Here is a 23014-nt window from a genome sequence, read left to right on the forward strand (position 1 = left end):
TAAAAGGAGAGTGAAAAAACATACATATATAAAAAAAATGATGAAAATAAAAGGAGAGTGAAAAAACATACATATATAAAAAAAATGATGAAAATAAAAGGAGAGTGAAAAAACATACATATATAAAAAAAATGATGAAAATAAAAGGAGAGTGAAAAAACATACATATATAAAAAAAATGATGAAAATAAAAGGAGAGTGAAAAAGAAATGTAAATGAAAATTCTAAAAAAGTAAATAAATTCCGATTTGTAGAACACAATACTATGGAACTGTTTCCCTTCAGACTTCAATCTTGCTGTCTTTAAATCTAATGTCAAGAAATATTTGCTATAAAAACTCACGCTATATTCATTCCATTAATCATCCCAACGCCTTTCGTATTATTATTATTCATCGTTTAAGGCTCAGATGTTGTGGAGGTGGCTAAAATTTTGGAAAAAAATTGTAGCCAATTGTGAAATATGTAGGAAGTATAGAAAACCTGCACCAGTTGTTGGTTTTTTCCTTAGCTGATGACTCCAACCATACTGTAGCCATGGATCTTCATCAACTCGAACCTAACCTATGGTATTTGCATATCATAGATGAATTTTCCCGGTTCAGTGCGGGTTGCATCACTAACACTAAGCAGTCATCTAAAATTGTAAAAAAATGCATTCAATGCTGGATTAGTATCCATGGAGCACCTAAACGAATGTTCAGTGATCTGGGAGGTGAGTTCGACAATGCTGAAATGAAAGATATGGCTGAAAATTTTAACATAGACATCTCTACCACTGCTGCATATTCACCCTGGAGTAATGGTCTATTGGAACGACACAATCAGATACTAACTGAAATATTATTGAAGTTGAGGTCCGACTACACTCTGGATTGGGAAACATTTCTAAATTAGGCCATTATGGCAAAGAATTCGTTACAAAACGTACATGGATATAGCCCTTATCAGATAGTTTTCGGAAGAAATCCAAACATTCCCACGATCCTTATTGATAAACCACCTGCACTAGAAGGGACCACCACAAGTGAAGTTATAAAAAACAACATAAATGGATTGCATGCTGCAAGACAGGCTTTTATCAAAGCCGAATCATCTGAGAAAATTAGGAGGGCCTTAAGGAAAAAAACACGCCCCACACCTGATCTCTGCTCACCGGGGGATAAAGTTTATTACAAAAGACCAGACAATCAAGAATGGAAGGGTTCAGGTGTTGTCATTGGTCAGGATGGTCCTGTGGTATTTGTCAGACAGGGTGGAATGCTTGTGAGAGTACATAAATGCAGATTGCGTTTGTGTAACTTACCACTTGCGGATGTAAACTCTAATGAAATTTCAGTAGCATCAAAAACCTCTGATAGCCAAGACTATAATTATGAAACATCTGATGAGGAATATACTGAAACAGCTGAGGTTGGGACAAAAAATGACCCACAACCCGATCCTATAGCCAAGATAAAGCCTGGTAACATCATCACATACAACCAAAAGGGAATCAATGGGCAAATACAGGCGGAAATAATAAGTCGGACTGGAAAAGCCACCGGCAGAAACAAACATTGGTTTAATGTGAAAATCCAAAGGACAGTAAACTTGGAGAATGAAGAGATGTCGGTAGATTTAAGTAAAGTCACGGATCTTAATGTGGCAGAACCACTGATAGGACCCACAGAAGGAGACACTATAATGATGGTGGCAAGTAGAGAATTCGATGAGGCCAAGAAAAGAGAACTTGACAGCTGGAAAAAAAACAATGTTTTTACTGAAATAGATGATGCAGGGCAGAAATGCATATCTACGCGCTGGGTGTGTAGTTTAAAAAACACACCTAATGGGGTTATGCAAAAAGCAAGGCTGGTCGCTAGAGGTTTTGAAGAACCCAAGTATGACATTCAAAAGGATTCACCAACCTGTGGTCATGAATCCTTAAGACTTATTATGGCATTAACAGCCCAAAATCAATGGAGTCTATACTCCATAGACATAAAAACTGCCTTTTTGCAGGGTCACACTATGGATAGGGAAGTATACATCAGACCACCCAAAGAAGCTTTCAGTGACAAGATATGGCGGCTAAATAAGTGCGTCTATGGACTGAGTGATGCTTCTCTGCAGTGGTATAATAAAGTGAAATCAGTTATGATTGAAAATGGCGGTGTAATGTCCCAAATGGACCCCACAGTTTTCTACTGGATTAGTAAATCTGGTAACCTAGCTGGAGTTTTGGCGTGTCATGTAGATGACTTCATTTGGTCAGGGGACCAGACATTCAACAATACCATCAGCAAAATACACAGCGCATTTAAAATTGGAAAAGAGGATAGTAAGGCCTTCAAATACTGTGGAATTGAGCTTAATTGCTACGGTCCAGAAATATTAATAAACCAAAACAAATATACCGACAGTATATCATCCATTCCAATAGATTGTTCAAGGACCATGGAAAAAGAATCACCGCTAACAGAAATTGAGATAAATTCACTCAGATCCAAGATCGGCCATTTGTTGTGGTTAGCGCATCAGAGCCGACCGGACTTATTATATGATGTCTGTAGTCTAGCGACTAATATTAACCATAGCACCATAAAGGACCTGATAACTGCCAACAAAATTATTGGAAAAGCTAAGGCATCCAAGCTATCATTGAAGTATCAACATCTTGGTGACATTGATCAGTTACGTTTGGTGATGTTTAGTGATGCCGTTTTGGGAAATCTTCCTGATGGTGGAAGTCAGGGGGGTTATGTCATATTCCTCACTGGGACATCTGGGAAAGTCTCACCGATCTGGTGGAACTCAAAGAAAATCAGACGGATTGTCCACAGTACCTTAGCTGCAGAAACAATTTCAATGTCTGAAGCTATTGATATGGCTGTCTTCATCTCCACCCTGTTTGGTGAATTGACAACAGGAAGAACAAATCCCAAGAGTCTACCTATAATTTGTGTCACTGATTGTAAATCTCTCTTTGAAGCGGTCAAATCAACAAAATCTGTCAAAGAAAAACGATTACGGATCGAAATCAGTGGTATTAAGGAACTTGTAGAAAATGGACAGATTGAAGAGTTCCAATGGCAAGAGACAGGAAGACAATTGGCAGACTGCCTCACTAAACGGGGTGCATCCCCTTGGTTATTGAGAAGCGTTTTACAACAAGGCAGTTTGAATTATTGAAATTAAAAATCAAAAAGAAAAAAAAACTTTTGAAGATGAGTTAAGTTGTCTCCCTTTATATTGGCATTAATATGCATATAATTTGTTAAGTTATCTCCCTTATAAAAAGGCAGAGTTAACGAACTCTTCTTTTAAAAAAGATGGCGTCGTAATGTTTATGTGTTTGTTAACCGTTAAACTCTAATCGTGAGTGTGTTGCATATTTATTCAATTAATGTATTAGCTGCCGTAATAAATTATATATATATTGTTTATATATATACCGTCGGAGTTGGATTATTTTACTGGTTTTTCATCTGATCCCTCCAATTATCGCCCCATAGCTCTAACAAGCTGCGTGTGTAAGATCATGGAGAGAATGGTCAACACCAGGTTAATTTGGTTTCTGGAAACAAATAAAATAATAACTAATTTTCAGTGTGGCTTCCGAAAACATCGTAGCACAACAGACCATTTAATTCGTTTAGAAACTTTCATCAGAAATTCATTTATACAAAAAAAGCATATGACTATTTTCTTTGATCTTGAAAAGACGTACGATACCACATGGAGGTATGGCATCATGAAAGATCTCAAAGAAGCTGGAGTGAAAGAAAGACTACCCATCTTCATCAACAACTTCATTAATAATAGACTATTCAATGTCCGTGTAGGAACGTGCCTACCGGACATCAAGGAACAATATTGTTGAATGCATAAACCAAGGCATGGATTGTTCTCTATATGTTGATTTTTTAATTTCTTACAGCTCGAGACATATCCATCTAATTGAGCGTCAACTTCAACAATGCATTGACAAAATAAAAAAAATGGACAACTAAGAATGGCTTCAAATTTTCCATTAACAAAACAAAATGTATGCACTTTTGTCAACTAAGAAAATTGCACCCAGATCCTCTTTTAAAACTAAATGATATTCCGATTCCTGTTGTAAATGAACATAAATTCTTAGAGTTAATACTAGACAAAAAACTTACATTCATCCCTCATATAAAACACCTTAAAAATAAATGTAATAAAACTCTCCAGCTAATGTGGGTCATTGCCCACACAGATTGGGGAGTGGACAGACAAACCCTATTAAAGTTATATAGATCACTAGTGTGATCGAAACTAGACTATGGCAGCTTCATTTACGGTGCCACCAGAAAGTCGTACATAAAGATATTGGACACCGTTCAACATCAGGGCCTCAGGCTTGCGCTGGGAGCCTTCCGAACTTCCCCTATCAATAGTCTCTATGTAGAAACCAATGAACCCCCATTATCAATTCGACGCGACAAACTAGCCTTGTCAAAATTCTCTCTTGCCCAGACAATCCTGCTTACGACTGCATTGCAAACTCACTAGATTACTCGCTCTATGATAGGGAAAAATCACAACCAACAAATCCAGCCTCTAACTGTACTTTCAATCCAAATTACCAAAACCTATATGACCAAAAAGTAAAAGCTATAAAACCTTTTGGTCTCCGTACAAAACCACTAGTAGAAGATGCAGGTATCACAATCACCAATATCCATAATGTCAACCAACTAAGCCTTTCACCCTGGCTACTAAAACAACCTGAAATTATTTTTGAATTAAATAACCTCCCAAAAAATCAAACCAATCCACTAACCTATCAAGAAAAACTCCTTATCATTCAGGAAAAATACCCAAACCATCAGCACATATACGCAGATGGGTCCAAAGACAGCAACAAAACCGGATGCGGAGTCGTATCCACTAACATTACCTTACAGAAGCGACTACCAGACCATGCCTCAATTTGCTAGTGCCGAAGCCACAGCCTTAGATATGGCACTAGATCTCATCACCGACCTTACCCACAACAAATTTATAATTTTTTCAGACTCCCTATCGGTACTCGAATCCTTAAAAAATAAAAATTTAAATAACCCACTACTCATCAAACTGCTACAAAAAATACACACTCTCTCACAAAACAAAAGTATCAAATTCTGCTGGATCCCCAGTCATTTTGGAATTCAGGGCAATGAAAAAGCTAACATAGCTGCCAAAAATGCTTTAAAACTCCTTAAAAGCAATATAAAAATTCCACATTCTGACTACAAACAACAAATAAATAATCTGATTATGAAGAAATGGCAAGAAAGATGGAATAACTGTCCAAATAATAAACTTTTCAAGATCAAACCCACAATAGAAGAACGATTACCAGATGCCAGAAGATCACGTAGAGAGGAAGCGATTTTGTCCCGTATTTGCATAGGACACACGCACATAACCCACTCCTTCCTGCAAAAAAAGGAGACCCTCCAGAATGTTTTGCATGCCAAGAATCTTTTACAGTAAAACACTTTCTTTTGGATTGTGGCGATCTCGCGCATATCCGGCAAAATTATTACAATGTCAACAATATGAAAGAACTATTTAAAAAAATAAACTCCAACAAAATACTAACATTTCTGAAGAAAGTAAATCTATATAAAAGAATATAACTTTAATTCAATCCAACTTTACACCCCACCCCCAAAAAAGGAAAGAAAGAAAGGAAGCGCATCACCTAATGATACAAAAAGTCTGATTTAACTCACTGATTAAATTAAAATATCTATTCCACAAAAAAAAAAAAAATTGGAACTTGGCATTAAATAACCAAAAAAAAAAAAGGTTGATATGCCGTAAAACCAAACCAAATCAAAGTACTTTACAAGTACTTTAACGGCCAACCTGATAGGTCTTGAACTGTCATCTAAGGTTCGGGCTCTGTCCCATAGATAAAATGTTGCGTCCCTCTGCCTGTTCTACAAGTATTTTAATGGTGGATGCTCTGACGAACTACAAGCCTGTACCCCCTTGACGTCAATACCCCTGACAAGCAGCAAAATCTCACCCACACACAGTAGAGATACCTAGGTATAAGAAAGCCTTTTACTCTAATAGTTTCTTCCCCAGAACTGCTAGATTTTAGAACTCCCTTCCGGGTTCCTTCTTTCCCAACTGTACTGACATGCAGAAGTTCAAGTGTAATGTAAACACCCATCTTGCTGCTCAACTCTCTACATAGCAACCCTGCAATCTTATGACCCCGATAGTATCCCCCTACATCAAAGTAGCACTGTGCCTTGTTTGGGGTAAAAATAGAATAAAAAAAGTATATGTATTTTCTGAGTGATGGCAACCATGGAATTTTGGAAAATGATTCCCACCTACTTATTGTCATGTGCCTAAACATTTTAAAATATTATAACTGAATTCATAGTTAATATCATTTATCATTGGATGTTTCATTTTTATATACAAAGCCTCTAGAATTTTGAGCTGTCTTATGTTGGATCATTATGTAAGATTTTTATGTTTTCAATCATATTTCTGGTCCCCCGATTTATCGGAGAGGGACATATGTTTTCAGTGGTGTCTTTGCATCCGTTAGTCCGGACGATTACCAGATAACCGTCCATTAGTTTTTCCTGAAATTTTCCCACAAATTGTATTTCATTAAATAGATGTGCACAGTAAAAACATTTATTTTGCGAAAATTCCTGTTGCATCCCCAGGGGCTCAAAAGGGGTAAAAAATGCGCCAAAATGGCACGTTTTGCCCCATAACTTTTGATCTATCCATTAGATTTTTCTGAAACTTGACGAAAAATTTGAGCTATTGGTCTTAATATTAATTCAGTATGGGTGACCCACGCAAAATTCTGGTTTGCATCCCTCTGGGACTTTTAGGGCTAAAAAAACATGCCTTTTTGGAGCTCTTTTTTTCATCCAGGGTGTCCCAAAAGAAGCTGACAGATTTTAAATTTGATTAACATCATCAATATTTAAGTTATGCTTACCAATATTCATATGTACGTAGATGAGCCTCTCCGTGATTTTTGAGATATAGTAAGATATCATAGTCTACTTATTCTAATTTTATTTACACAACTTAATCTAGGGTATGTTTTTCACAAGGTCTAATTTTAGTTTTGAAAAATGATGTTACTCAAATGTCCACCATTTTCATTTTCACACTCTTGTGCTCTCTGTAGGGCATTGGCCAGCACATCACTTAATATTTCAAGGCGTATGACCCTAATTTCCTCCTCTATATTGTTTTTAAGGGCATTTATTGTGGCTGGTTTGTTTGCATATACCCGCTCTTTGAGGTAACCCCAAAGAAAGAAATATGCACATGTGAGATCTGGTAAGCAGTGTGGCCAATTTATCTCACAGCCACGAGAAATTATTCGGTTGCCGAATATGTCCTGGAGCAGATTTTATGTTTCTCGTGCCGTATGCGTCGTTGCACCATCCTGCTGGAACCACATTAATAGTTTTTGTACCCAAGGTCGAACAAAATCTTCAATCATCTGGCGGTACTGAGCTCCTGTCACTGTTACATTCTCTCCACCTTCATTTTCAAACAAGTAAGGTCCGATTACTTCATCCGTTGTTACTTCACACCATTTTTGAGAGTTTAATTGCCGTTGTGCTGTTGCGTGAGGATTTTCTTATCCCCAAATCATGCAATTTTGCTTATTTATGAATCCATTCAGATGAAAATGGGCCTCATCGGACATAATGAGGTTTTTGAGATTGGATTTTGGATCTAAAAAAAACTTTCATATCCTTTTTCTGCAAATCCTCCTGCTGCAGGACTTCTGATAAATTTATTATTTTGACCTTAGCTTTCCATGTCTCACTGACTTTAGCAAATAGGGTGCATACCATTATAAATATTTGCTAATATTTTCTCCCCTCTGATGAGATGGTAGACATCGAAACCCTATAGGTTAAGGAGATTAATTTTCTAAAGCATTCTTTGTCTTGCTTAGAATAATAAAAATTCTTTGATATGAAATTCATTTCAATGAGAGTTTTTTGAAATTCATTGAATTCATTGAATTACAATTTAATATATATATACAAGCAAACAGTTAATAAAATATGTTAAAAAACACTTTGAAATGAGTTAAAAACATATTTAATCTGAAAAAAAAAACACTAGATAAGTGGATAGTCCTTAATGCGCAGAGTTTCGAAGAAATACTTTATTTCTCATCAGAGGGTAGGAATTAGCAAAATGCGAGATCGGATTTTGCATGCAAAAGTATTTGATGAAACAGCAAGTAAGTCAAAGATTTTACTTGATAACAAAAAAAGTGAAGCAGAGGGAATATGGTAAAGAAAAATGTGATTACACATGAATGGATAGTTTGGTGGAAGATAAATAATCCAGTGACGGTAAAATCCAAATGTATAATTTCAAGAAAGTTAAAAGAATTTCCATAGATATATGTTATTTGTTTTTGTTTTTGCGATATGTTTTGAATGAATTCAATTATTTATACAAAAGTGCATTTTTACCTAAATGTGAGTTGGGAATAATTAAATATTTATTTTAATAAAAAAAAAATACTGATTAAGTAAGTTTTCATTTGAACGTAAATTACAGAAAGTTGTGTTTCTACCACTTTTCCACACACGTTAACTTTGTATTTTATTTTTTTTAACTTGTTTTTATTATGTGTGGAGGATAAATTTTTGCATTAGCTCCACCTACGCATTTACGCATTCCCATTACTTGCTTTTTTATATTTTGGCCACAGCCGCCACGGCAGTGACCACCAATAACAACCGTAGTTTAATTTTTTTATGAGAGGGGATCATGCTTCCACCGGGCAACGCCGGTTAACGAGTCCCACTAGTTTAATAAGTATTGATAGATTCCAAATTGTTTGTCAGAAACATTCCTGATGGAATGTGAGAAGCAAAGGATGAGGGAAGCGAAAGTTAGAAAGCTGCTGAAAGTAAACCCAAGGTCCACCCTAGGAATAGCATAGACTCTGATGATTTTAGACCAAGGGAAAAATCCTTTGAGCCTAATGCCGTCTTAGCAAAATGTTTTACTTTTGGCTTAATTATCTCTCAGAGATTTTAGTTGGTGAGTTGCTAATTTTATTAGGAATTGGCATTTCACAATGATTCGCAAAAAAGAATCGTTTGAAAAGAGCACAAATCATTTTCATTAAGAGATGTGGAAATTTACACATTTACGTGAATAATCTTTTCCTTTATTTGAGGAGATGATGAACTTAGGACGGAGTTATTGATTAAACTGCATCTAAAGAAATTTACTGCTACTCAGTGGGAGAAGCAAAGAGTTTGACAAAAAAGAATGGACATCAAACAATCAGATTGAGAATTTTTTCAAACTCTTGGAATTCTCTTGACTCGTAACGTTGCTGTTGACCCAGACTCTAGAAGGCATTCAAAATCTGCAAATGTCACAAACATTCTGAGATGGGTACAATTTCCCCAAAATTTTGTTGAAATTTAAGAAAACGGTCTTGATTCACAACTGTGACAAAAATGTTGACTCGGGCTCCTCGCATTTGTAAGAAACAATAAAGTTAATAAAGTTGACCAAATAAACTTTTTGATTATCAGATGAATTTGGTCTTCTTGGTTCTTGTCCAGGTTCCCTCGATATTAAAAAAACAAAAATAAAGGAAAAATCTGCATAATGTATGCATCTGTGACACAACGAAAATATCATATTCCAAAAATCACATAAATTGATCAAATAGTTTTATTTTTATAAAGAAAATCATTTTTAAGCAATCAATGGGAATTCATAGGCATTACAACATTAATATATGAATTATTGTTGAATTACCTCCCTCGTTTGTAGAGATTTTTTTTCAAAATTGCGGGCAAGACAGTCACTTCATGTAGATTTTTCTTTATTTTTGTCTTTTAATGTAAGGGAGAATTATTCTAGATAAAAACAAATGTTTTTTTTTGAAAAAGAAATGCTTAAAATTGGATTGTATCCTGGTTGAACAAAAGTGTTAACTGCTAGGAATGATTGAAAAAAAAAAAATGTGTCTCTCATTTTATTTTGTTTTTCTTGTTCAGAGTGAAGAATTAAAAGAATGTGGCGGCCGTGTCTATGTTGATGGAGCACTAGAATTTTCCCCTCCTGAGGTATGTCTTTATTTTTCTGCGATATGTTTTTTTTTTTTTTGCTAGCAAGGGATTTTATAGCACACGCATTTCTATAATGTTGCCCCCCCCCCGCCCCCCACACCCACACACATTTACAAGATGAGGAAAGTGAAATTTATTTCAAGTTGGTGCAGTCAACTCATGGGTTTTGTGCCTTCGTCATAAAGTAAAAGATCCAGGTGCAAAAATAATGTTGTTATGGACGTTCAACTATATATATAAAAACAACATTATTTTTGCGCCAACCTAATACATGATTAGCAATTATACAACGCTTTCAAACAAATCATGATTAGATTTTATTAAAATTTATTTCTGTAAACAAAAATAGATAAATTTGAAGATTTCGAGGTGCTTGTGCAGTATACAGTAAACTCCGGGATACGGCATTAATCTGTTCCAGGGTTGGGATCATAAGGTAAAATCACTGTATTGCGGAGCCTAAGCAAAAGTTTTAAAATTCGTACATGTATAATACATATGTATATAATCGAATAACATTATAATTGACTCCATAAGGTGGGGCAAATATTGTAACCAGGATCTGGAAAATCATCATATTCCACATTGTAACCTAAAAAAACTGTATCTTATGGCCGTAGTATCCCGAGGTTCTACTGTAATTCAATTTCTAATGAATACATTTTTTGTAAAAATAATAGCTATATATTACAGGTGAAAATAAAATTTCATTTGCTAATGTTGAAAAGTTCTTAAAATTCAGGGGACATAACCACAGCTTATGATTTTGACACAATATTAAAATTCACAATTTCAAAATAGAAAATATTCGATCCCTAATATGTTTTTTTTTTTTGTAAAAAGTTCAGGCAGATTTTCCACTCTATTATTTTTCGTAATTTTTTGGAACTTTTTACTAATTTTGACATGTGAGTACGTAATAGTGTTTTTATGTGAAATACATTTTTTGAAATTGAATTGCACTGCACAGTTAGTGATTTTGAACATTAAAAAACTATTCACCACTGCATTGGTAATGCTGGCTTTTTTCTCAGTATTATATTTAAAAATGATTGGTGCTTCTACAGAATTTGAATCAAACAAAACCGACTTTTGTCGTTTTTATGTAAACAGCCAGGTCAAACTAAGCTGTCTTGAAACAGTTAAAAAAAAAAAAACGGGATCTTTTTAGATTAGGTCCACCTCCACAATTTTCTTTTAAATAACAACTTTTCAAGGTTTTCAACTATGCTGAATACGAAAATTGCATTGAAATTTTGCAGAAATAATTAGTTATCGAGATATAAAAGTTGTATTATGCATTGTATTTTTTGGCGGCCATCTTTTTTACGCGCGTACAGTGTCAGTCGTAGATGAGTAGATTTATTTATGGCGCATGCACGCGCGTAAAAAATGGCTGCCAAAGAATACAATGCATAATACAACTTTTTATATCTCGATAACTACTTATTTCTGCAAAATTTCAATGCGATTTTCGTATTCAGCATAGTCGAAAACTTATAAAAGTCGTCATTTAAAAGAATATTTGTTGAGGTGGACCTAATCTGAAAATTTACCAAAAAAACAAACTAAATGTATTTTTTCATAAATTATTTATTGCAGGTGAAAGTAAACATTGAAACAGCTATTCTAATTTTTGTTTATCCTAAAAAATATTTTTTGTAACTGCTTTGTGGGGGCTTTTGTTGTCTCTGCCGTTGACAAGCAGTTAATTAGTACATAGTTTAGAGTTAAGTTACAATTAGAGTTAAGAATAACAGTCAACTATTCATCCTCTGTACATTTTTTTTCTACAAAGGCGCTAGTGCAGATTTTTCTGGAAATGTACACTGCAGACATTGCTCTAAAAATTCTTCCTGTCTGTTATGATGTTAGGGGATATGCTGGTTATTGTCCAGAATTTTTCCTATATTAAAAAACAAATAAAAATCTGTATGTTGTGATGAAACGAAAATATCATATTCTAAAAATCATGTAAATTGATGAAATAGCATTTCTTTTACATAAAAAATCATTTTTAAGCGATTAATGGGAATTTGTGGATATTACAACATATATCTCACAAGTTTGAATTATTGAGTTATCTCCCTTTGTTTTTTTAGATTTTTGTTTTTTAATTCTGGGCACCAATAATTTTATCAGAATCAATCATGATTATGCTTTTAAAATGGCTGCTTGCAAAATAATAAAATTGGAAAATTTTGAAATATTATTTTTCCACAAAATTGGATATTTTTTTAAAATGGCTGCTTGCAAAATAAAATTGGAAAATTTTGAAATATTATTTTTCCACAAAATACTAAATTTGCAATTTTTTTTTCTCAAAACGTATCTATTGATATATATATATATATATACACACACAGTGTGACCCCCCCCCCCAAAAAAAAACAGGCCCAAACTCTAATTAGGCCCCGTTTCTTAGTGTTTTGTCCGAATGAAATGAAACTTTGGTCATAACTAGTTTATTATATTCAAAACATCACATCAAACCACTAGGCTCTTTGGCCTTTTTTTCTCCATTGACTGTAAAATGCTCAGAAAAACAAATGAATGTCCTGTTTTTTTTTTGGTCACCCTGTATATATATATATATATATATATATATATATATATAAAAGTAAGAAATTAATAATTTTTTAATTAACAAATTAAATATATAAGAAAAGAAATTACCAATGTATTCAGTTATTGCATTTTTGTTATTTAAATTAATATTTCTTTCTAGTTTCGGATGGTCAATATGTCTCAGATTGACATCATCCTCATCTCCAGTTATACATGCATGCTCGCATTACCTTACCTGAGTGAATACACTGGATTTAAAGGCATCATTTATGCTACCGACCCAACCGTACAGATTGGAAGGTAAGACAATCCAAGAAATTGAACCGTTTCCACATGACCTGCCTCCTTTACTTTTTACTGTAAAGGAGCTACCCGTCGTTGCTCGGGACCGTATAATAAACAATGAAAAAACAAAAGCAGATATTGAACATATGTTTTATTCTTAGGGGAGAGGAATCTTTCATCTCTATGTATTATTTGTTTTATCTACCCTAGGACTGGTATTGTTTATGTTTTATCCCTAGCATAGGTAATTTACAGCATGTATATGAAATTGTTTTACCTTAGGGAGAAGAGAACAGGTAATATACAACATAATGTGTCTATATTACATCCCTGGCAACGCCTAGAAACCAGCTAGAACATGTATTTCAGTCAATCTATATTACATCCTGGGCTATGCCGGGAAACCAGCTAATCTCTATTTAGTGACTTGACCACCAAAATACCTCCCTAAGTACTTATTAGATATAGGTATCTAGAAATGTGTGTGAAATTTTGTTGAATGCATTGTTCACTATGATTTTCTTATTGTTCTACACAATATCAACTGTAGCGAAATAAAACAGTAAACTTAGTGTAGTGTTAGAATAAAGAGCAAATGAAAAAATTAGAATCATATTCTGTAATTGCAAATCTAAATTTGCTAGCGTGTACCAGTATTTGCCAGGTTACAGTAAAAATCCAAGAATGTTAAAATCCAAACACGGTCGAATTAAAAACTTCCAATCCAACAGGTAAGTAACTTTGGAACTTACCTGTTGGATTGGAAATTTTTAATTCTACCGTGTTTGGATTTTAACATTCTTGGATTTTTTACCCTTCACCGGACTATCCATTCATGTGAAATCTTTTTATCATTTTTTTCTTTTTTTTACCTATTCCCCTTACCTCACCCTTTTTTTAACCAAGTAAGATCTGTGACTTACTTATGGTTTCATTAAATACTTTTACATGCAAAATCCGATCCCGCATTTTGCTAATTCCTGCCCTCTGATGAGAAGGAGAGTATTTCTTCGAAACTCCACGGATTAAGGACTATCCACTTATCTTGTGCTTCCTTTTTAAAATTAAATATGTTTTTAACTCTTTTTCAAGATGTTTTTTAACATGTTTTATTAATCATTTGTTCATATATATATATATATATATATATATATATATATAATAAATTCCCATGAGAGCCATGAAAGTCAACGCACTGGAAGTCCAAGACTCGAGTTTCGCCCTCATTTGGACTCATCAATTAGACATGTATGCTTGCATTACCTTACCTAGACATCGGCCTGGGGTTATTAGCTGGTTGGATGACCGCGTCCCTTGTTGAGACAAAGTAGGCCCATTTCACAGTCGGATTTCGGCGCGGTTTGCTGGATCTGTGTTAGTTAATAGAATTTCTTGTGTGCAGGATGTTTGCTCAGTTGGTAGAGTGCTTGACTTGCATGCAAGAGGCTCGGGTTTCGAATCCTGAGTTCGGATGTGTCTAACTGATGAGCCCAAATGAGGGCGAAACTCGAGTCTTGGACTTCCGGTTCTTTGACTGTCATGGCTCTTGTGGTCTGCAACGTTGTATGGCTGTGGAATTTATTATAAACTCACTACTCGTTCAAGCAGCCGCCAATAGCGTAATGGTTAGGAGCCTTGACTGCCGTACAAACGGTCGGGTTTCAATCCTGGCTTGAGGTAGTTGCCTGTCAAGCCGCACTGATGAGCTGTGAAACAGCGAAATAGTACTGTATGTGGATGACTATACTAGCAAAAGTACCCGTTGTTAACTGGGTTCAAAAACAGCCTACAGAAAATGGACTCTGATTTATGAAAGTATGATAGGTTATGAAAAGGAAGGGTTGTAAAGAGATAACTTCGAATTTGGGCGTATCAAAACCAAAGCAAAATATGATGAAAGTAAAAATAAAATAGATAAACCCCATAATTTATTATACCATACCTGTTCACACTGAAACACTTATCACAATATTCTGTGGATCTATATTAAAAAACCTTGTTAAACTTTGTAACATATTTCCATTCTATGGAGGTCAGGCGCGAACGCAGACCCGACAATTTTATTATACCATCCCTATTAAAGTTAAAACAGAGACAGGCTCGTAACGTTTCTTCTGTGAGAATAAGGTTGCAGGGAAGAGAAAAGAGCATCACCTACTAGACTAAAAAGTCTATTTTGAACTCTGTCAAGGCAGGATGAGGTCTTTCTTTGTCACCTGTTCAGTTATCCTATTAATACTTCATTCTTTTTAATCTGTCATTAGAACTAATCAAATATATATTTTCTATATTAGTGATTATTATTATGTTGTGATTATTATTATTATGTTGTGATTATTATTATGTTGTGATTATTATTATTATGTTGTGTTTGCCAGACAATACATGGAAGAATTAGTGAAGTATGTTGAGCGCAGTCCCAAGTCTAAAGTTGCCTCGAAATGGAAAACAGAGGAAATAATGAAGTGAGTACATTTTTTTAATGTGATTTTTATTATTTTTTAATGTGTTTTATAATTGAGTTCTATATATGTTTGTGTGTCAAAAATGTTATGCGTATGTTATATATATATATATTCACACTGAGGAAGATTGAAGGATTGGTTGAAAATTATGTGCTTTTGAAAGAAACATTCTTGTTTGTTTCAAAAGACTTTTTGTATTCCTGCACGTCAACATGTAGGGAATAAATACAGAAAAGATATAAACATTTATATATTTTTTCGTATTGATTTTTTATTCATACATATATATATATATATATTTATTGAGCACTTTCAGTTGAATTAAAAGTCGGTCAATTTAGCTCTTATGCGTAGATCATCGTATAACGATTTGATCACTGTCTGTCTGACGTAATGAACATTTAAATTAAAATGTTTAAAATTCAACGCTATTTCACACGATTAATGGTAGTCGAATGGATACGGCCTCCGCTAATCGAGCCAGAGATGTCTCGTGTCGCGGGGTTCGAATCGTTCGACTGGTAGTAATCGTGACACCCTGCACTGAAGAATCCCGAAAGGATGAAACACTAGTGTCTGTAGGTATTTAATTATTATAGTAAAAAAAGAAAAAAAAAAAAAATTATATATATATATATATATATATATATAAATATATAAATAAAAAATCAATACAAAAAACGCGCTTCAAAATGATGTATAACATGGCTCAAAATGATGTATAACTTGGCTATATATATATATAGCCATATTATACATCATTTTGAAGCGCGTTTTTCCCTCTATCGCATCGTGTTATTCGTTACCGTTCTCAGTTTCTTCATTAATTATTTTGCAGACTTTTCGAATGATTTTCTTGTTCCAGTTCAAACTAGGCTGAAAAGCTGCCGAGACAGCTCATGATATCAATGATGCGTTTGGCTCAGGAACCACTAATGAATGTGTGGCACAACGGTAGTTCAAGAAATTCGAAATGATGAGAAGAGCCGACTGTAGTCGATAACGAACATTTGATAGCCTTAATTGAAGCCCAACCCTGCAAAACCACACGAGAAGTAGCTGTTGAACTCAAGGTTGACCACTCAACAATCGTTCACCATTTAAAATAAATATGGAAGTCAAAAAAATTGGATAAATGGGTGCCGCATGAATTGAATGATAATCAAAAAAACGTTCAACAAAAATGACCCATTTCTCGAACGGATTGTGACATGTGATGAGAAGTGGATCCTCTACAACAACTGGTGACGTTCGGCACAGTGGTTGGGTGCCGGAGAAGCTCCATAACATTTTCCGAAGCCGAAATTGCACCAAAAAAAAGTTATGGTGACTGTTTGGTGATCTGCGGTTGGTCTCATCCATCACAGCTTCTTGAATCCGGGCGAAACAATTACGGCAAGGAAGTACTGCCGACAAATTGACGAAATGCACCAGAAACTCCAACGTATGTGCCCAAGATTGGTGAATATGAAGGGACCAATACTCCTCCATGACAACACTCGCGTTTATTGTCCGTTTTTATTGCTAGTTTAAAATATAAAGGCAGATTAAATGTTATCTACTGTAACAATAGAGAAGAAAGTTACCAGCTCTGAAGCATTTGGTCTGTTCACACTTTGAGCACTTGATTTTTAGTGGAAAAAAAGAACTTGTGTTTGTCGTTAGACTTTCTTTTATTTGTATACGAAGAGAACAATTACTTTTGGAAGGACAAATTGAGGAAGGCAAGCAGTTGAATTTTTAGCAGCTGAAAGAGAATGTTGCTGAGATTTAGCAGTGTTCATTGTAGTGTTGAATTTAGTATTTCTTTATTTGGAATTCTAAAGTAACTTAATATTTATCTTGTGTCTTTTTGGTGAATATGAAGGGACCAATACTCCTCCATGACAACACTCGCGTTTATTGTCCGTTTTTATTGCTAGTTTAAAATATAAAGGCAGATTAAATGTTATCTACTGTAACAATAGAGAAGAAAGTTACCAGCTCTGAAGCATTTGGTCTGTTCACACTTTGAGCACTTGATTTTTAGTGGAAAAAAAGAACTTGTGTTTGTCGTTAGACTTTCTTTTATTTGTATACGAAGAGAACAATTACTTTTGGAAGGACAAATTGAGGAAGGCAAGCAGTTGAATTTTTAGCAGCTGAAAGAGAATGTTGCTGAGATTTAGCAGTGTTCATTGTAGTGTTGAATTTAGTATTTCTTTATTTGGAATTCTAAAGTAACTTAATATTTATCTTGTGTCTTTTTTTCAAACCTAATAACTTTTTCATCTTTTTGAGTCTATACATGACATATACCTAAATTAAAAGAAATATTTATTCTCTTTTCTACAAATATTTAATTGTTGATAAAAAAAACAAGCTTCAGAGCAAACGAAGTAGTGTAATTTAAAACTTGTGATTAAACAAATTATTTTCCTATTTGCCTTTTATTGGGTTTAATTGTAAAAAAAAAATCTATTCTATAAGAAACTTTTCTTGTTTCATTTTTATTTGTCTTTGTTTTTGAAAGAAATTATTTTGTTGGATATTAGATATTTTATTTTCATTTATCTTCTAGTTTTTGAAAGAAATTATTTTATAAAATATTAGATATTTTATTTTCATTTATCTTCTAGTTTTTGAAATAAATTATTTCATAAAATATTAGATATTTTATTTTCATTTATCTTCTAGTTTTTGAAAGAAATTATTTTATAAAATATTAGATATTTTATTTTTTTGTATCTTCTAGATTTTGAAAGAAATTATTTCATAAAATATTATATATTTTATTTTCATTTATCTTCTAGTTTTTAAAATAAATTATTTAATAAAATATTAGACATTTTATTTTCATTTATCTTCTAGTTTTTGAAATAAATTATTTTATAAAATATTATTTTATTTTTTTGTATTTTCTAGATTTTGAAAGAAATTATTTCATAAGATATTAGATATTTTATTTTCATTTATCTTCTAGTTTTTAAAATAAATTATTTCATAAAATATTATATATTTTTTTTTCATTTATCTTCTAGTTTTTAAAATAAATTATTTCATAAAATATTAGATATTTTATTTTCATTTATCTTCTAGTTTTTTAAATAAATTATTTTATAAAATATTAGATATTTTATTTTTTAGTATTTTCTAGATTTTGAAATAAATTATTTCATAAAATATTAGATATTTTATTTTCATTTATCTTCTAAATTTTGAAAGAAATTATTTAATAAAATATTAGATATTTTATTTTCATTTATCTTTTAATTTTTGAAAGAATTTATGAGAATAATAAAAAACATACTTTGTATTTTACTTTTCATCTTGGTCATTATTTTCACAACATTACGTGCAATGTAACCTCCAACCTTCTTTGGATGCAACTTTTTAAACTTCGGGAATATGTACAAAATTTCAGATTTAGTTCATTCAAAAATTCCATATTAGTTCTTGAGTTCAAAGATGACCCAGTTCACAGAGATGTACCCGAAGAAGGTTGGAGGTTGCATCGGCTGAAACATTATGAAAATAACAATCAAGATTAGAATAGTATTCCAAACAATCCAAAGTATACCAATTATCAAACATTATGAAAATAACAATCAAGATTAGAATAGTATTCCAAACAATCCAAAGTATACCAATTATCAAACATTATGAAAATAACAATCAAGATTAGAATAGTATTCCAAACAATCCAAAGTATACCAATTATCAAACATTATGAAAATAACAATCAAGATTAGAATAGTATTCCAAACAATCCAAAGTATACCAATTATCAAACATTATGAAAATAACAATCAAGATTAGAATAGTATTCCAAACAATCCAAAGTATACCAATTATCAAACATTATGAAAATAACAATCAAGATTAGAATAGTATTCCAAACAATCCAAAGTATACCAATTATCAAGCATTATTTCAAAAATCCTGAAACAAAATTCTTGTAAAAAAAAAAAAAAAGAAAAAAAAAAGTACTAATCTAACGTCTTTGATTTTAAATTGTTTTTTAATTACCAATTCCTTGTTTTTATGTTCCAGAACTCTTCCTGCACCTGTATGTGATGCACTCCGTCCCCTGACTTGGCGCAAATGTTACACCCTGCATGATGTTGAGTCTTGTCTTTCTCGTGTCCAAATTATTGGATTTAATGAAAAATTGGTTAGGAATGAGTTTTACCATATTTCTAATTTAAACTTTTTATTAACCATTATTTATCCATTTGTAGAATTTGTAGTCTGTGATCGAAAGAATTTGAAAATAACTGAGATGAAATTATAATCTATCTATATCTTCTATATATATAAAAGGCAAAAATCGGTGTGTATGTATGTATGTATGTATGTTTGTTTGTAACGCTAAAACTTTTGACAGACACAACCAAAGTTGACAAATTAGGTAGCATATTGCACCTTGATCACCCGGATGACAAATATCGAAATTTCACGTCAAACGGACAACTAGAAGGGGGTTAACTGATCATTTTTCTCCCAGGGGGGCCCCCCCAAAAAACCTGTTATTCATTAGCTGTCACGTGACGTGACGTCAGCTCAGTAAAATGTCGGCTACGCTGAGCCTCTGACGTACATTAAAGCTGCCTGCGAGGAGTATCATTGATACTATAACACAGTTAAATATTAGTTTAAGAGTCGAACCGTTATTACCAACGGATTTATCGCACTTCAAAAAGAAGAATCCCAAAATTACATAAAAATTGACGTAGGGAAAATGTTTTTATTTTTGCTTGAAGTTTTTTACCGGCGAAGAAAGATGACTATGCTCTTTGCTATAGTTTACCATGTAAACAAGGCTTTAGCCATTTTGTTTTTACCTCCTAACTCTGTTAAACTGGAAGTGGGAGGGGTGGCTATCAGTATAAGGCCGCTTAAATACACGAAAATTACTTTTATACGAGTTTGTTTTCTTATGAATGGAACCGCGTTTATAGGGGGGAGGGGGGAGGAGGCAATGTGCACAGTCTCCCAAGCATTACCTACTATAAAAAAAGATGCACATTTACCCTCTTCTCTCACCCTCTTTCTCTCTCTCTCTCTCTCTTTCTCTTCTCTCTCTCACTCTCTTTCTCTATCACCCTCTTCTCTCTCTCTCTTTCTCTTCTCTCTCTCATCCTCTTTCTCTCTCTCTCACCCTCTTCTCTCTCTCTACCTTTTTCTCTTCTCTCTCGCACCCTCTTCTCTCTCTCTCACCCGCTTCTCTCTCTCTACCTCTTTCTCTTCTCTCTCGCACCCTCTTCTCTCTCTCACCCGCTTCTCTCTCTCTACCTCTTTCTCTTATCTCTCTCTCTCTCAACCTCTTCTCTCTCTCTCTCTTACCCTCTTCTCTCTCTCACTCTCTGTGTACACCTTTTTCTCTTCTCTTCTCTCTCTCTCTGACCCTCTTTCTCTCTCTCTCACCCTCTTTTTCTGCTCTCTCTCACCCTTCTCTCTCTCTCTCTCTACCTCTTTCTCTTCTCTATCACCCTCTTTCCCTGCTCTCTCTCACCTTCATCTCTCTCTCTCTACCTATTTCTCTTCTCTCTCTCTCCCTCTGCTCTCTCTCACCCTCTTCTTTCTCCCTCACCCTCTTCTCTCTCTCTCTCACCCTCTTCTTTCTCCCTCACCCTCTTCTCTCTCTCTCTCTACCTCTTTCTCTTATCTCTCTCTCTCACTACCCCTCTCTCTCTCTGTCTTACCCTCTTCTCTCTCTCTCTACCTCTTTCTCTTATCTCTCTCTCTCACTACCTCTCTCTCTCTCACCCTCTTCTCTCTCTCACCCTCTTTCTCTCTTACCCTCTTCTCTCTCTACCTCTTTCACTTCTCTCACCCTCTTTCTCTCTCACCCTCTTTCTCTGCTCTCTCTCACCCTCTTCTCTGCTCTCTCTCACCCTCTTCTCTCTCTACCTCTTTCTCTTCTCTCTCTCTCACCCTCTTCTCTCTCTCTTACCTATTTTGTAATATATATATATAGATATATATATTGTACAAACTATTTTACAAACTATTACCACTTATCAAGGCCTATAGGCCACTCGAGGATGAAAGTTTAAAAGTGCACAGTAGTCAAATTCGGCAAAGATGACGGAACCGCTTTAAGAGGAGGATGAATTATTCAGTGACTCCAACCTATTTTGTTACATATATGTATGTATATATTTTTGTAAAAAATATATATTACTACTTATCAAGGCCCATAGGACACTCGAGGATTAGAGTTGAAAAGTGCACAGCAGTCAAATCTGGGAAAGAGGATGGAACCGCTTTAACGGGAGGATGAGTTATTCAGCGACTCCAACCTATTTTGGTATATATATATTTATATCTATATTTATTTTTAAATATATATTACCACTTATCAAGGCCCATAGGCCACACGAGGATGAGAGTTTAAAAGTGCACAGTAGTCAAATTCGGCAAAGATGATGGAACCGCTTTAAGAGGAGGATGAATTATTCAGTGACTCCAACCTATTTTGTTATATATATGTATGTATATATTTTTGTAAAAAATATATATTACTACTTATCAAGGCCCATAGGACACTCGAGGATTAGAGTTGAAAAGTGCACAGTAGTCAAATTCGGGAAAGAGGATGGAACCGCTTTCACGGGAGGATGAGTTATTCAGCGACTCCAACCTGTTTTTTTATATATATATTTATATCTATATTTATTAAAAAATATATATTACCACTTATCAAGGACAATAGGCCACTCGAGGATGAGAGTTGAATAGTGCACTGTATAAAAAATACGGTAAAGAGGATGGAACCGCTTTAACGGGAGGATGAGTTATTCAGCAACTCCAACCTATTTTTTTATATATATATATATATATACTTTTATTAAAAAATATATATTACCACTTATCAAGGACAATAGGCCACTCGAGGATGAGAGTTGAAAAGTGCATAGTAGTAAAATTCGGGAAAGAGGATGGAACCGCTTTAACGGGAGGATGAGTTATTCAGCGACTCCAACCTATTTTTTATATATATATATATATATATATATTTATAACAAAAATATATTACCACTTATCAAGGCCCATAGGCTACTCGAAGATAAGAGTTGAAAAGTGCACATTAGTCAAATTCGGGAAAGAGGATGGAACCGCTTTAACGGGAGGATGAGTGATTCAGCGACTCCAACCTATTTTGTTATATATATATATATATATATATATATATATATATTTTGTACAAACTATATATTACCACTTATCAAGGCCCATAGGCCACACGAGGATGAGAGTTTAAAAGTGCACAGTAGTCAAATTTGGGAAAGAGGATTTAATCGCTTTAATAGAAGGATGAATTATTCAGCGACTCACACCTGTTTTGGTATATATATATATATATTTATAAAAAAATATGTATTACCACTTATCAAGGCCCATAGGCCACTCGAGGATGAGAGTTAAAAAGTCCACAGTAGTCAAATTTGGGAAAGAGGATGGAACCGCTTTAACAGGAGGATGAGTTATTCAGCAACTCCAACCTATTTTGTTATATATATATATATATATATATATATATTTTTCATAAAATATGTATTACCACTTATCAAGGCCCATAGTCCACTCGAG

General features: G+C 33.9%; 1 protein-coding gene across 1 annotated transcript in view; it reads left to right on the plus strand.

The window, feature by feature from the left end:
• Positions 1 to 23014, plus strand: part of LOC145239967 (integrator complex subunit 9-like) — a 137057-nt gene that overhangs the window by 21899 nt on the left and 92144 nt on the right. The window contains exons 4-7 of the mRNA XM_080103554.1: positions 10050 to 10118; positions 12850 to 12989; positions 15353 to 15439; positions 19472 to 19592. Of these exons, the coding sequence (XP_079959680.1) occupies positions 10050 to 10118; positions 12850 to 12989; positions 15353 to 15439; positions 19472 to 19592 (417 nt within the window). The remainder of the gene's footprint in view (positions 1 to 10049; positions 10119 to 12849; positions 12990 to 15352; positions 15440 to 19471; positions 19593 to 23014) is intronic.

The sequence above is a fragment of the Euprymna scolopes genome, chromosome 19, assembly GCF_053919585.1.
Source record: "Euprymna scolopes isolate OS-2025 chromosome 19, ASM5391958v1, whole genome shotgun sequence".
Classification (NCBI taxonomy): domain Eukaryota; kingdom Metazoa; phylum Mollusca; class Cephalopoda; order Sepiida; family Sepiolidae; genus Euprymna; species Euprymna scolopes.